Source organism: Pungitius pungitius, chromosome 14 (assembly GCF_949316345.1).
Source record: "Pungitius pungitius chromosome 14, fPunPun2.1, whole genome shotgun sequence".
In the NCBI taxonomy this organism is placed as follows: Eukaryota; Metazoa; Chordata; class Actinopteri; order Perciformes; family Gasterosteidae; genus Pungitius; species Pungitius pungitius.
This window is the reverse complement of record NC_084913.1, coordinates 1205378-1220501: the sequence shown is the minus strand read 5'-3', so window position 1 is coordinate 1220501 and position 15124 is coordinate 1205378. Positions and strand designations below refer to the sequence as shown.

General features: G+C 41.1%; 2 protein-coding genes and 1 long non-coding RNA gene across 5 annotated transcripts in view; 2 read left to right on the top strand and 1 right to left on the bottom strand.

Annotated features, from left to right (window-relative positions):
* Positions 1 to 1584, top strand: part of LOC119227421 (uncharacterized) — a 36980-nt gene extending 35396 nt beyond the window's left edge. For 2 of the 3 annotated variants that reach the window (XR_009941600.1, XR_005121337.2), the window contains exons 2-5: positions 577 to 648; positions 878 to 949; positions 1325 to 1389; positions 1471 to 1584. This is a non-coding gene — a long non-coding RNA (uncharacterized LOC119227421). Of the gene's footprint in view, positions 1 to 503; positions 649 to 877; positions 950 to 1324; positions 1390 to 1470 lie in introns of all 3 variants that reach the window. The other variant, XR_009941601.1, reaches the window with a different exon arrangement.
* LOC134104130 (NLR family CARD domain-containing protein 3-like) overlaps positions 1 to 9995 on the bottom strand; it is a 189417-nt gene extending 179422 nt beyond the window's left edge. Inside the window, exon 1 of the mRNA XM_062557454.1 lies at positions 9865 to 9995. The gene's annotated coding sequence lies outside the window, so the exon portion shown is untranslated. The remainder of the gene's footprint in view (positions 1 to 9864) is intronic.
* Positions 9996 to 12711: 2716 nt separating this feature from the next.
* LOC134104127 (collagen alpha-1(XII) chain-like) lies at positions 12712 to 13829 on the top strand. Its single transcript, XM_062557451.1, has 4 exons — positions 12712 to 12821; positions 12899 to 13013; positions 13570 to 13623; positions 13715 to 13829. The coding sequence occupies exons 1-4, from the start codon at positions 12741 to 12743 to the stop codon at positions 13717 to 13719; spliced, it is 255 nt and encodes an 84-aa protein (XP_062413435.1). The 5' UTR covers positions 12712 to 12740; the 3' UTR covers positions 13720 to 13829.
* The last annotated feature ends 1295 nt before the right edge of the window (positions 13830 to 15124 follow it).

The window sequence follows — 15124 nt, the reverse complement described above, 5'->3', positions numbered from 1 at the left end:
CACATCAAATCTATTCTATTTATTCTCACCGAGATGTTTATTTTCTGTTTTAATGCTCAATGGTTTAAATTCGATAGAATCGATCTGTTTCTTTTATCCAGAAAGAGTCTGAAGGTCGAGTCTCGTCCTTCAGCTGCTGTGTTCATTTCCGCTTATTTTATAAATGTTATTTTCTAACTCGATCTGTAGCTTTTAATGTCGAAATGACGGGAACTTTAAACTGATTATGGAACAACTCTATATGAAAGTGAATTCTGTAAGTAGACCATCAGAGAGAAGATGGAGTGTTTAGGTTTACACGGTGATCCTTTTTCTTTCGCTTTGAAGACGATTAAAAAAAGTCTGTTGATTGGTGAAGACGTTTCTTCAACTATTACAATAATAAAATAATAATTTAAAAAAAATGGGGATAGAAAGAGATCTTATCTCATTTGAAAATATTGAGTCAGACTTCTGCAGTTAAATGTGTTTTTTTTCCGTTGTCCATCTAATTTCTACTCCAGAGTCCAACCTGTGTGTGTGTGTGTGTGTGTGTGTGTGTGTGTGTGTGTGTGTGTGTGTGTGTGTGTGTTACAGCTCAGAGCCACATTAGACACCACACTGTGCAGAACACACAGGGATCATGGAGGAACCATTGTCGGGGCCGAGGTGGGTTATTTGACATGACGTGATGTTGTTTATAGTTTTGCCCCCCCTCCCTTATAAAGAGATTTAAAATACTTTGTTCCTCCTTAAACACACTGTTGATGTGGTTAAAGAACAGGAAACACACACAAACGTCCTTCCTGTTTTTAAACCTCCACAATAAAGTAACTGAAGATCCTCTCTGGGATCAACATGAGATGTTTAGATGTTTGTGTGATCTTCTTTCTTCTAGAGTCACCACTGTAACATCCGGTTCACAAGACCGCCACATCAATTTCAAAGAAATAATTTCCCTCATTTTCAGGTAACACGCTTTTAATTTTATGAACATTTCACACATTATCACATTATGTATCACTTCTGCTGCCTTGTTCTTAACACTTTCATCATATTTTAAATGATGTTGCTTTCAATGGTGACTTCTATGCCAAGTAGCAATAACTTGCTTCCTCTTTCACTTGTTAAACTGACACGAGGAGGATAATATGAGAAAAGAAAAGCTGTATGCATCAAATATGATGTGATGTGAGATCTAAAAACACAACGAACCAAACAGATCTTTAATATTGCGACCTTTTAAATAGAGGTCACAAGAAAACACGACTCTATGCAGACACGTGGTGGAGTGACGGATTACAGAACATCTGCTGCTTAACAACAAGATGGCTTCTCTCTGCAGGCTGGACCTCCTGAAAGATGCTTTATGTAACTTTTTCGGCATGAGAAGAGGTTGAGACGATCCAGGTGATTAAATATGACTCAATAGAAATGTTCATTCAGATTTGCCACCTGCACTTGCAGCTTAAATTGAACCACTGTCTACAGTTTAATGATGAAGACAAGGTTCCTCACCAGAACCTTTGGCTCCACGTCCAATGGGCTGATCCTCTTCATCATGGGATTCTGTCAACCTGATCCACACTTTATGGGATTATTCTCTTGGGAATAAAGTATTTCTATATTTTTCATGTTGATTGTGTCTCTTGGAAAATTATTTTTTAAATGTTTTTTCTATTCGCTGGTGCACTTTATATTTACCTTATTTGTATTTAATTAATTTCTCAGTGATAATTATGTTTATGCGTTTTTCATAAATATTAGGACATAGAGGATTTTCTTTTCACTTTAGAAGAATAGGCTCATCATTACTGTAATGTCAAAACGTTACAAACGGATTAAAGTGGATTGTAGAAGAACAGATTGATCAAATATATTGCAACTTTTAGATGGTTAACACACAACAGGTGCGGATTGAAACCACGAATGCCCTGACCTACTTTCTTCTTAAGTGCAACACTTAAATAAATGATTTAACATATAAGGAGAATGATTAGCACAAGTCAGGGCTCCCGGTTGGAAGCTGGAGAGACAGGCAAAAAAAAAGCCGGGCTGGCTCTCACAGGATCCCTCTTATACACCGACCAAATTAGACACAGAGCAAGGCAAAATATAACAGCACCCCCCTCAGGCAGGGAGGTGAGCTGCACTTTATTATGACACTCTGGGTCATAACAATAAGACCAGGTGTTTTTGGTGATTTTCAAAAGAAAATTTATTCCGGAGTCAGGGAAACAGACAAAGGACTTACAAACTGAGAAAAGGGGCCAATGGGTGCCGTGTAAATCAAAAACAGAGTAGAACAAAAGGAGATCTTCAAAAGGAAGACTATGACAAAACAAACAGGTAACCAAGCCCTCAGCTTCTGCTTCTGCGTCATCTTCTTCTTCTTTTTGTTGTTTTACGGCGGTTGGCATCCATCTTATAGGTGCGTTACCTTCTGCACCTTCTGCTCCGGAATATGGATCAGACAGAACCCTACCCGTCTTTAAATACAAATACTAATAAGTAACCCCTGTACATCCCTACATTTCACTCATATCCTATAAAGAATGCACACAGTACCCCAACCTGTGGCCTCTCACCTGTGCTCCTTTCAGAGAACAATCATGAACCCCGACCCGATGGCTGCAGCTTCCTGTCTCTTTGACACAAGGAGGATCTCACTGTGTCTCTATAAAAATGCAGAGGAACCTGCATCCGACTGGAGACACGTGACAGCAGCCATTACAGTACCAAATGTTCTTAATGCGTTTGATAAGGACCTCATGTAACATAAAACAGTTTAATCACATTGTTCTGTTCATAATTCTGTACTTTGTTTTTCATTCTGTTGTTTTGAATTCTTTTTTTAGGTCATTGGAGGCAAAACAAAAGAGGAACAAATATGTTGTGCAACACGTCTGACAGTCAGAAGAAGTCATTCCCATAAAGAGACAATGGCAGCAAACGCAAATACGCTTTTCATCATTCTCTTCAGTGCATTTTTAGTATTTATTAAAACATCTGTCATTCAGTGTTATATTATAGCATACAAGTGTTTTTAACCCCTTCATTGCCATTTCTTTGGGACTAAAAGCGACACAGCTGCCAGATACATAGTTGCCTGTTGCCCCTCCTTCACGTCTTCCATGTACGTCATGTCTCTCGTGTCCCTGGGGGTAACTTCACTTCCTGCCTTGTCCTGTCTTCACCTGTGATGGTCTGCAGTGTCCATGATTGTTTCCACCTGTGTCCAATCACCTGCACCCCCCCCTGTGGATTTAAGCCCTGTGTGTCTCTTGTCCCGTCATTGAATGTCCTTTGTGAAGATCTGCCCTTCATCTCGTGTCTTGTTAGTTCCTGGTCCTCTTCTTGTCTCTGTTTTTCTTCCCCTCGGCTTTTTGGAATTTTAACTATAAAAGTCTTTATTTGTTTTGTAAACTCGGCATTTGAGTCCTCCTTCCTGCCCCGGTTGTCGTAACAGTACCACAATGCAACAGGGCTCCACAACCCAGTCTCCAAAAAAAGCGTGAAATGGCTACGTTGGTCCACCGTGATAAACGTAGTCATGTTACGTTTCCCCCCAAAATAACGTTACTATGTTACGTTTCTTTTGGCCCATTCATTTACATTGCTTTGCAAATAGGTCACGTGACTATCAAGTTTCCCGGTAGCGAAAAGAAAAACATGGCGGACGGTCAGCATAATCTCCGTGAAAAACACAATATTTTAAGAAAGCATCAGCATTTGTATGCATTTCGATGGCATTTCTAGCGAGAAGTATGCGTTATTCTTTCATAATCTTCTATCAGAGACTGTAGAAGACCTTCCGTTTATTCGTTTCTGCGAAGATTTGAGTGTCTCTTTGAGAAAGCGTGGCTACGCAACGCCTTTAACGGCGCATTATTAAAAAAACACTTCCAGTGGGGGCGTTACCGTAAAGAAGCGTTCAGCCTTAAAGCCACTAATCGCCAAACAAAACAAACTCAAAGCACTCGAATCACATTATGACTTTTTAAACATAAATTCCGTTATTTTTATGAGTTTTCAATGAAAGAATGCATCATTTCCGGGGGTAGGCATGGCCGGGACATCCCGAATTATGGGCAATTTTGATTTGTCCAGCTTTTTGACAGCTCCAGTCCCGACTTCCAATCACAGCCTCCTAAATCAATGACGCGCCTAAAACTCTCGGATCGAACATTACGTCTTGTTTACATGGGAAAGGGGGGCGGGGCTTCGCCCTCAGAGCGGAGCGTCATTTCTCGCTCCACACGTCTCCTCTTTTTACTGGCCAGGAAAACGGGCGATCTATCCCACGTGGGTCTGGCTCCATTCCATTGGCTCTGACGAATCCATAGAGAGGCGGGACTTATAATTTGCCCGGCAAACGGAGAGATTTGAGCTGCATTGCTTCCACTGTGCGTGAAGTGGCCGTGAGGCCTCCACTAAAGTCTCTCTCTATTTGTTCTGCTTTACTCAATAAAAGTAAAACCTTTACAGATATACTGTCCACACACTAGGCTAACATAATGGAGACTTCCAGGCTTCGTCCTTTATGTTTTATGGGGATAAAGCCCCTGTAAGTAGTTTTTTCCCAAGCAAATCTGAGTTTCTTCTTTTTTTGTGTGTCCCATACAAATATCAAAATATATATACTGATTTTCACATCCAAACACACTCACTTATGTTCCCTTTTATCATGACAACAAGAAATTTCAAGATATACCTTTTGCTTTCATAAATATGACAGTTTTAGTGTGTAAATGCCCAGCAGTGTACGGTCCGGGGGCCCCTATCGGGCCACTTGTTAGATGGTTCGATTAGTCTATCACTACTATACTTTGATCTGACGACTAATTTGCACATCATGCTCGTACCGGCATGGCTTCGCCCTTCCCAGGCATAGTTCATCATCTTCCGGGGTCCTATAGCCAGTGTTGGGAAAGTTTACTTTCTACATTAACTAGTTCAAAGTTTAGTTTACAAATTTTAAAAAGGAACTAGTTCAGTTCATAATTCAAAATATTTGAACTAAGTTCACGGTTCCAAAAAATGAACTAGTTCAGTTCTTTTTTTCCATACGTTGCTGCGAGCTATTTTTTTTTAAAATTATTGCCACAGCCCAGAACCACAGACAGCAATTATTTTATCAGTTTTAACACTGAAGCGATGCATCAGATTTAATCTTCTTATCCAATTTGAATCCTTATCCAACCAGGGTTTACATTAGCATTGAGGGGACAGCATTTCCCTAATGATTCTTTGATGCTATGTTGCTGTCTATTCACTCCACACTAGCAGCAGTTGCAGAGTTTACCCCTACACTACATTCTCAAACACATGCTGCTTAAATGGTCTTTTTTAAATAAGGAATTATTAAAAGAAAAACAGGACAGTAATCATTAAGGTGCAAATGTTTGCAAAGAAAGGTCAGATTCCTCCCATCCTCACCGACCTTGTCAGTAACTTCATAAACTCTTTAAAATTATTATACGCCGCCTCTTTGCTACACTTATTAATGCGCGTTTATGGTGTGTTTTCTATAGAAATCTGGTACCCCATTGAACGATGTTAAGCTGAACGAACGCGCCGTTCATAGACACCAGAATGAACGAGAACAGTGACGTTCATCGGGCATTAATACAGTACGTTGAGTTCACGTTCGCCCAAAATATCAACAAGTTTATGAACGCGTTCAGGCACAACACTGTCCCAAAAGGGCCGGGATCGCACCTCACCCAGCATGCCTCGGCCTTCACTTTTTTCACTACAGAGTTTTGTTGCACCCTGTGACTCCGGCGTTAGACTCCTTCGACTGAGTTTTAAGATGGGTTGGATGGGTTACTGACTAAAATTTATGCCCCCACCCCCTAACTGCCTCAGGGAAACTTGTAAATATAATAAGTCAAATAAGTCAAACAAGCAAGTTGTATCTGGTTTAACCCTTTTATTCCTGTAGGCGTTTTTTAGGTCTCATGCTGGAAATTGCATTTACACACTAAAACTAGGATAACGCATGTCTGATGATAGTGACAGTGAGTCTGTCGATCAAGATGAGGATGGAGACATAGTAGAGGTTGAAAATCCTCCTTGTTGAACACCCCACAATACATTCTGTGCTCCCTCTGGCATAACATTTCTAATGATATCATGTGCCCCCTTCAGTATTTTAAGACATTCTTCAGGTTATTGTAGGCCAGTTGAATGTGTATGCCATAAAATTTGACACAAACAAGCCCTTTAAGTTTACATGTTTTGTATGTGGATTTTGTACATACAGTGTTGGTCATTTCATTTCTTTGTTTAATATTTTTGAATTTATGTTTGAATCCATTTGTGGTTAATGTGCTCAAAATGCACTACTTTCTTAATGCTTACATTGCTTGTTTGACTTATTATATTTACAAGTTACCCTGAGGCAACAGACCTAAATCAAGTTAGGGGGTGGGGGCATATATTTTAGTCGGTAACCCATCAAACCCATCTAACAAGTGGCCCGATAGGGGCCCTCGGACCGTACACTGCTGGGCATTTACACACTAAAACTGTATGATTTATGAAAGCAAAAGGTATATCTTGAAATTTCTTGTTGTCATGATAAAAGGGAACATAAGTGAGTGTGTTTGGATGTGAAAATCAGTATATATATTTTGATATTTGTATGGGACACACAAAAAAAGAAGAAACTCAGATTTGCTTGGGAAAAAACTACTTACAGGGGCTTTATCCCCATAAAACATAAAGGACGAAGCCTGGAAGTCTCCATTATGTTAGCCTAGTGTGTGGACAGTATATCTGTAAAGGTTTTACTTTTATTGAGTAAAGCAGAACAAATAGAGAGAGACTTTAGTGGAGGCCTCACGGCCACTTCACGCACAGTGGAAGCAATGCAGCTCAAATCTCTCCGTTTGCCGGGCAAATTATAAGTCCCGCCTCTCTATGGATTCGTCAGAGCCAATGGAATGGAGCCAGACCCACGTGGGATAGATCGCCCGTTTTCCTGGCCAGTAAAAAGAGGAGACGTGTGGAGCGAGAAATGACGCTCCGCTCTGAGGGCGAAGCCCCGCCCCCCTTTCCCATGTAAACAAGACGTAATGTTCGATCCGAGAGTTTTAGGCGCGTCATTGATTTAGGAGGCTGTGATTGGAAGTCGGGACTGGAGCTGTCAAAAAGCTGGACAAATCAAAATTGCCCATAATTCGGGATGTCCCGGCCATGCCTACCCCCGGAAATGATGCATTCTTTCATTGAAAACTCATAAAAATAACGGAATTTATGTTTAAAAAGTCATAATGTGATTCGAGTGCTTTGAGTTTGTTTTGTTTGGCGATTAGTGGCTTTAAGGCTGAACGCTTCTTTACGGTAACGCCCCCACTGGAAGTGTTTTTTTAATAATGCGCCGTTAAAGGCGTTGCGTAGCCACGCTTTCCCAAAGAGACACTCAAATCTTCGCAGAAACGAATAAACGGAAGGTCTTCTACAGTCTCTGATAGAAGATTATGAAAGAATAACGCATACTTCTCGCTAGAAATGCCATCGAAATGCATACAAATGCTGATGCTTTCTTAAAATATTGTGTTTTTCACGGAGATTATGCTGACCGTCCGCCATGTTTTTCTTTTCGCTACCGGGAAACTTGATAGTCACGTGACCTATTTGCAAAGCAATGTAAATGAATGGGCCAAAAGAAACGTAACATAGTAACGTTATTTTGGGGGGAAACGTAACATGACTACGTTTATCACGGTGGACCAACGTAGCCATTTCACGCTTTTTTTGGAGACTGGGTTGGGCTCCAACATCTTAATAATCAATTAACTCCTTGTTTTTCTGGGATTCTGTTACCTGCCAAACTCGTAGCACAGTGAGTTTAATAATTGTTGATTATCCTGGAGACGCACTTCAATAAGTCAAAGATCAGTGATTTCATGCTGCAGTTTATTGATGGAAACACACATAAAATTAAAGAGGATGAATACTGCTCAGTAGACTTTATCTGTGTGACTAACTTGTGATGATGACGTCAATATCATGCAGCTAGTAATCAACATTAGTAAAGTGTAATATGGTATCATTTTAGCAGTTAGGACAGAAAGAAAGAACCATAATCTCATTCCCAAGAAGACGCTGCACCAACTGGCAACAATTACATCAGGTTCCTACAATATGTAAAGAAATCATTGTTGGAGTTCCACTAAATAAAATCAAAGAGATTATTGTCAACAGGAAACAAGATTAACACAACAGGAAGCAGCAGACAAGCACTGAACAACCCAAAAAGAATTAGACGTAGAAGGTTTCCATGGCAACGTCTCCACCCATCCTCAGCTCACTTTGGGGGGGGGGGGGTGGTGCCTCCAGAACAGGGGTGTCAAAGTCAAATGGACGGAGGGCCAAATAAAAAATTTAGCTACAAGCCGAGGGCCGGACTGTTCGAATGTTCATTGAAATTTTTTTAAATGACGCATATAGTCTAGTGAACCTAATTGAACCTACTGAAAACCTAACAAATATATTCCAATATGATCAGATAAATAAAGCAATATTTTCTTATGGCTCTGTCAGTAATCTTTAATTTTCAACAGACACAAAAGACAAATTTCCTTTATATAAAAATCCCCATAACATGAACATTAAATGAAAGAAACCGGTATTCAAGGCACCATCAGTAGCCTATATTTTCTATTTTAGCAAAAGTGGGCTAAATTTACTTCAAAGAAAAAAACAATAATAGCAATTTTCTATCATCCACTCAACTGAAATATTTTTAAAATATAATTGGATTGAAATACAATAAAATAAAGTGCAAAAATCTATTAATCAAAAACAACACTTTGTTTAAGGAGAAGTAACATGCAGTGAAAACAAATATTAAACTTTAACTTTTAAACTTGAACTGAGTAAAAACTCTAAATATGTGATTGCACAGTAATGTTCACTTGTTTGAGGTTGAGGGTGATACTTGGTGGTGTCCCATCTTTTCCACAAGTTCATCAATGTTCGGGGTAAGGCTCTGAGCTGAGGAAATCCTCAGAATTGAGTGGAGGTGTTCAGCAGTAAGTCGACTTCTGTGTGATGTTTTGTTCAGTGTTCACACAGGTATGTGCTGCCAAACATAGACAACGTTTGAGCAGCCTGGATGGGGCATTGTGTCGGGGAGGAAACGGGCGAACTCCGCAGCACCCACTGCCGCATATTTTGCCCTCAGTGCATCATTGCATTGGAGGTCAATCAACTCCATTTGGAGGTTTGGTGGTGAGCTTTCCACGTCAACAGCAAATGGGTTACCGAGCAGTTCCAACCTGCTTTTTTGTGCTTCAAAGTCAGCAAATCGGCGTCGAAAGTCAGCGGCAAGCATACCTATTTTATCAGCCAACTGTGCGCTCGGGAACGCACTGGTAGAGAGCTTCTCTTTCATGGTCTGGCAGCTGGGAAAGTGGCTCAAATTTTCTTTCCGCATCTGCGTCTCCCACAGAGTCAGTTTGGTTTTAAATGCCTTCACTGTACTGAACATATCAGAGATGACACGATCCCGACCCTGCAGCTGCAAGTTCATTGCATTCAGATGACTCGTAATGTCACACAGAAAAGCCATTTCACACAGAAACATTTCGTCTCGGAGTTGTGTTGTGTCTTTCCCTTTGCTGTCCAAGAACAGACAAATCTCCTCACGAAGCTCGAAACATCTTTGAAGCACCTTTCCCTCTGTGTGATAAGGCAAATGACCATGCTCCGTTTCTAACTCCGTCAGAAATGCCTTGAACTGGCGGTGATTCAAACCTTTGGCTCTGATAAAGTTAACTGTGCGCGTGATGATGCTCATTACATGCTCCATTTTCAAGGCTTTACCGCACAACGCTTCCTGGTGTATGATACAATGATAAGCTGTCAGCTCACCTGTCGCGTTTTCCTCTTGCATCTTTTCCCGTATCTTCGCCACCAGTCCGCTCCTGTGTCCACACATCGCAGGTGCTCCGTCGGTTGTCAAACCCACGAGTTTTTCCCAAGGCAGCTCCATCTCATTTACACATCTTGACACCTCTTCATACAAATCATGCCCCGTATTTGTGCCATGCATAGGACGTAAAGCCAAAAACTCCTCTGTCACGCTTAGGCTGGAGTCCACTCCGCGGATGAAAATTGACAGCTGGGCAATGTCAGAAATGTCGGTGCTCTCATCCACAGCCAAGGAATATGCAATGAAATCTTTTCCCTTTTTCACAAGCTGCTCTTTTAGATTGATGGACAACTGGTCTACTCTCTCGGCAATGGTGTTTCTGCTCAGACTCACATTTAAAAAGAGTTGCCTTTTTTCTGGGCAAACTTCGTCACAAACTTTAATCATGCAGTTTTTGATGAAATCCCCCTCCGTAAATGGCCGGGCTGATTTAGCGATCTCTTCTGCCAAAATAAAACTGGCCTTGACAGCAGCCTGGCCTTGTGATTTGGCTTTTTTGAACAGAGCCTGTCGAGATTTGAGGCCTCGTTTTAATTCCTCTGCCTTTTGTAGCCTTTGTTCCATGTCCATATTCTTGTTTTTGTCCGCGTGTTTCGTTTCATAATGTCGTCTCAGATTATACTCTTTCAGTACCGCCACACTTTCTCCACACAGAAGACACACAGGTTTTCCAGCTACCTCCGTGAACATATACTCCGACTCCCACCTTGTTTGAAACCCCCGGTTCTCAGTGTCCACCTTCCGTTTTGCCATTTTTGATGGGTATCTGAAAGTTAATTTTACTGTGATGCTGACGACTGCTGTGCCAATAAATATTGAAATGAAGCAGCCTACTGCTCGGTGCGTCACCGTTGCATTGTGGGAAATGTAGTATTGGTGCGTGTAAAAGATCTGCGGGCTGCCGGCTTGCTGCGGTCTGCGGGCCGGTTCTAATAATAAATCAAGATCATCCCAGGGGCCGTAAAAAACCTTCTCGCGGGCCGGATGTGGCCCGCGGGCCTTGACTCTGACATATGTGTTCTAGCAAATGATTTTTAATCAACTGTTGGGACTAGTTTCATTTAAAAAGACGTCATTTCTCTTCTCATATTTATTTGTTTTAGTCATTTTATTAAGCAGCAAATCCAGAAGTTGGATGTGGAGCAGGCAGTTAGAGGGTTAATCAGAATAAAACCAGAGGTTTTCAGAATCAACAGATTAAACAATGATTAAAATAAATTTTAGTAAAAAGGTTGAACAAGAGGAACCTTTGAAGGGCACTTTGAAGGAGACACGTGTCTGGATTGAGACGCGGCCAAACCTTTGGAGTCGTGAAGGAGACGAATGTTCAGAATGGAACGCAGCCGAACAAAAGCATTTGAAGGTTTAATGATGTTGGACTGAAGGGGGGGGGGGGGTCAGCAGCTGCTAGATGATTAAGATGAAGCTATTTGTCGTGTTTCTCATCAATCAATCAATGGACTTGTTCTCTTTCATCATGTTGTTGATCCGATCTGCTCTCATCCAGACGCTCCGGTGTACAAACCCACTGACTTCTAACGCCATCCGCTGTGTATTATAGGAAATAAAAAGCATTTTCACTAATGAAAAACTCTAAAACTAGGATTCTCTCCATAATGTTTCCAAATAAAGTCTCTTTTTTTCAAACATCTGGTGTGAATGTGTTTATTTTTAAAGTAAAGTTCATGTGTTCATAGAGACGTCTTTATTCCTTTTATACTCAACTGATCCTAGGTAGTACTGTTTGAAGTAGTAGTACTAGCTAGAATATTGAGATATGTATATTATTTAATTCATTCAGCACAAAAATAGATCAAATGAAATAAAAATCATTAAAGTAGCAAAACCGCTTTAAACAAAGGAAAATCTTTCAAAACTAATTCGTCCATAAAAGTACAAATACCTGAAGTCTGGAGTATTTGTGGTACTTTGTATCTTCTGACCCCTCAGAGGAGTCATGTGGCCCTTCAAAGGGACGCGCCCCTCAGGTTGAGTGACTCTACTGCAGTAATATAAGTAGAAAACAAGGTTCCTTTTCATGAAGTATTGATGATGGTAATAAAGCTGCTTCAGTCACTGAGAAGGTAAAGGGCGACACCTCGTGGTCACAATCTGAACTGCACCACACAAAACCACTTAAAACTCATCAAAAGTCATTTTACATATAAACACAGAGGTAATGTTGTGGAATATTTCAATAAGCTCGGTAGAAGAGAATGATTTGTCTAATAAAACGGAGTCTTGATGAATGATCAAAGTTGCAGAAAGTCCATTTATTGCTTGCAAGCAGGAGGTCAACTACACAGGCACGTATCACGGTGCTCTGTGGAGATGGCGTCTCCGAGCAGTGAAAACGCTGAGTTCTTATACACACACATGAAGGTCATTTCTAGTGGTAGGCAGACACGAGAGATACTGAAACCTGAAACTCTAAACCACCTGTGAGATAATACAAATGAAAAGTTATAAATCAAGCAGGAAACGAATCAAGGCAAAGATGGGAGTAACAGGGTCCTTTGTTCAAGCATTCGGGTGAAGGCCAGTTTGACTATCCTCCTTCACACAGCTGAAAAAGACAACTTTTGGGTCTCCCTTTTCTTCTCACATTGCTTCAACACAGACAATAATCACTCCTTTAGCATAAGATTATGTTAAAACATATTTTACCATTACAGGATCAATGTGAATGCGCCTTTTAATTGAGTCACAAATATCACCACATTAACACACGTGCGCCCATACCTGTCGCCATTCAACAGCGCGTCACCTCTTGTTTGCAGTGGAACCCCCTCAGACATGACATTTAAAATCCTCAATGAGAACTCGGTGGAAACGTCATGGACGAGACCCTCGTCGCGGACAGACGGCTTCAGACTACAAGTGGTGTCAGACGCAGGTCAGTAGGCGCACTATTTACACAGCGCTGTTTACTACACAAAACATGAGTTGATTTACTTCTTAAATTCCTTCTAGATGAACCAGTCAGAGACTAAAATCACTGACCTGACCCCTGACTTGGACCACTCGGTGTCCATAAACTCCTATTACGGGTCCGAGGAGAGCATTCCCATCACTGGACAACTGACCAGTAAGTGCATCTTTCACAGCAACTTCTTTTACAACCTTTGCATGAAATTCATAACTTTGAGTTCTCAATTGAAACTCGTGAGCGTCCCTGTAGTGTTACAATAATGGTACAGTGATGCTGGTTTGTAGGCAAACAGCACATTTATATTTCATTCATGTGAGATTAAGAATACATGATGACACTTATCACACATATCAGACCACCAGTCAAACCTCTTCCTTCATCCCACAACGCACGGATAGCATTTGGCTGCAAGTGATATTCCAGAGAAAGTGATTCTTCCCTTTTATAGTAGCAGTATCACTTATTCCATTTAGCACATTCTTCAAGCCACCAGACAAAGGAGAATATGGCCGAATCCCATCTGTTTACTGCCTCTCAGCCAGTGTTTATGGCTAATGCTGCATAACCATATGTGTTTGTGTGAATGCGCTTTGGATCCCGTCGGCCAGCTTTTATGATGCGTGGACTCTCTTAACGGTTTTCCCTTTGGAGAAACCCGCACACAGTGAACGGGGCGATGTGAGGTGCTAACTAACTCTTTCCTGTGTTTCAGTCCAGTCCAGTAACACCAGTGGACACGTCAAGAAGCCAAAGTCAGACGCTATCAGTGAGTACGCTCGTGTCAACAGGAATCTGACAGGGGGCCTTTTTCTCCACGGTTTCCCATTTCTGATGTTTGTTTGTTTTTATTCCCACAGACTAAATGAGTCAGACAAACATCTGACCTTCTGCTTTGGTAGTCAGTGGGGGGGCACACGTTGGCTCCTATAATTAAAACCAGTCTGTCATCAAGGAAAGGTGTGTGTGTGTGTGTGTGTGTGTGTGTTCTGGTAAAAAGGTTGAACAAGAGGAACCTTTGAAGGGCACTTTGAAGGAGACACGTGTCTGGATTGAGACGCGGCCAAACCTTTGGAGTCGTGAAGGAGACGAATGTTCAGAATGGAACGCAGCCGAACAAAAGCATTGAAGGTTTAATGGTGTTGGACTGAAGGGGGGGGGGGGCTCAGCAGCTGCTAGATGATTAAGATGAAGCTGTTTGTTTGTCGTGTTTCTCATCAATCAATCAATGGACTTGTTCTCTTTCATCATGTTGTTGATCCGATCTGCTCTCATCCAGACGCTCCGGTGTACAAACCCACTGACTTCTAACGCCATCCGCTGTGTATTATAGGAAATAAAAAGCATTTTCACTAATGAAAAACTCTAAAACTAGGATTCTCTCCATAATGTTTCCAAATAAAGTCTCTTTTTTCCAACATCTGGTGTGAATGTGTTTATTTTTAAAGTAAAGTTCATGTGTTCATAGAGACGTCTTTATTCCTTTTATACTCAACTGATCCTAGGTAGTACAGTTAGAAGTAGTAGTACTAGCTAGAATATTGAGATATGTATATTATTTAATTCATTCAGCACAAACAATAGAAACAAATAAAATAAAAATCACTAAAGTAGCAAAACCGCTTTAAACAAAGGAAAATCTTTGTAGCATTCAAATGTAAACTACTTAGTACATAAAAGTACAAATACCTGAAGTCTGGAGTATTTGTGGTACTTTCTATCTTCTGACCCCTCAGAGGAGTCATGTGGCCCTTCAAAGGGACGCGCCCCTCAGGTTGAGTGACTACTGCAGTAATATAAGTAGAAAACAAGGTTCCTTTTCATGAAGTATTGATGATGGTAATAAAGCTGCTTCAGTCACTGAGGCGATGAGAAGGTAAAGGGCGACACCTCGTGGTCACAATCTGAACTGCACCACACAAAACCACTTAAAACTCATCACAAAGTAATTTTACATATAAACACAGAGGTAAATAAATGAGTCAAAGTATTTCTATTACAGTGTAGACACATTGATAACAGCCTGCTGATGAACATTCACACTTTTCTTACCAAGGTTATAGATGGAATGCAGTGGGTCATTTCTCCACCTGGCCACCAGGTGAGCTCTGATGTATTTAAGCCTCGTTCCCAGCATCAGGATTTCTCTTCTGTTGTCTGCTCCAACAAATACTTTATATATATTTAATACATCCATCACCATCCACCCGCACTGCATGCTGGGATATGCTGCCTCGGGGGGAGGAGTCGACCACATGGGACACACGAGA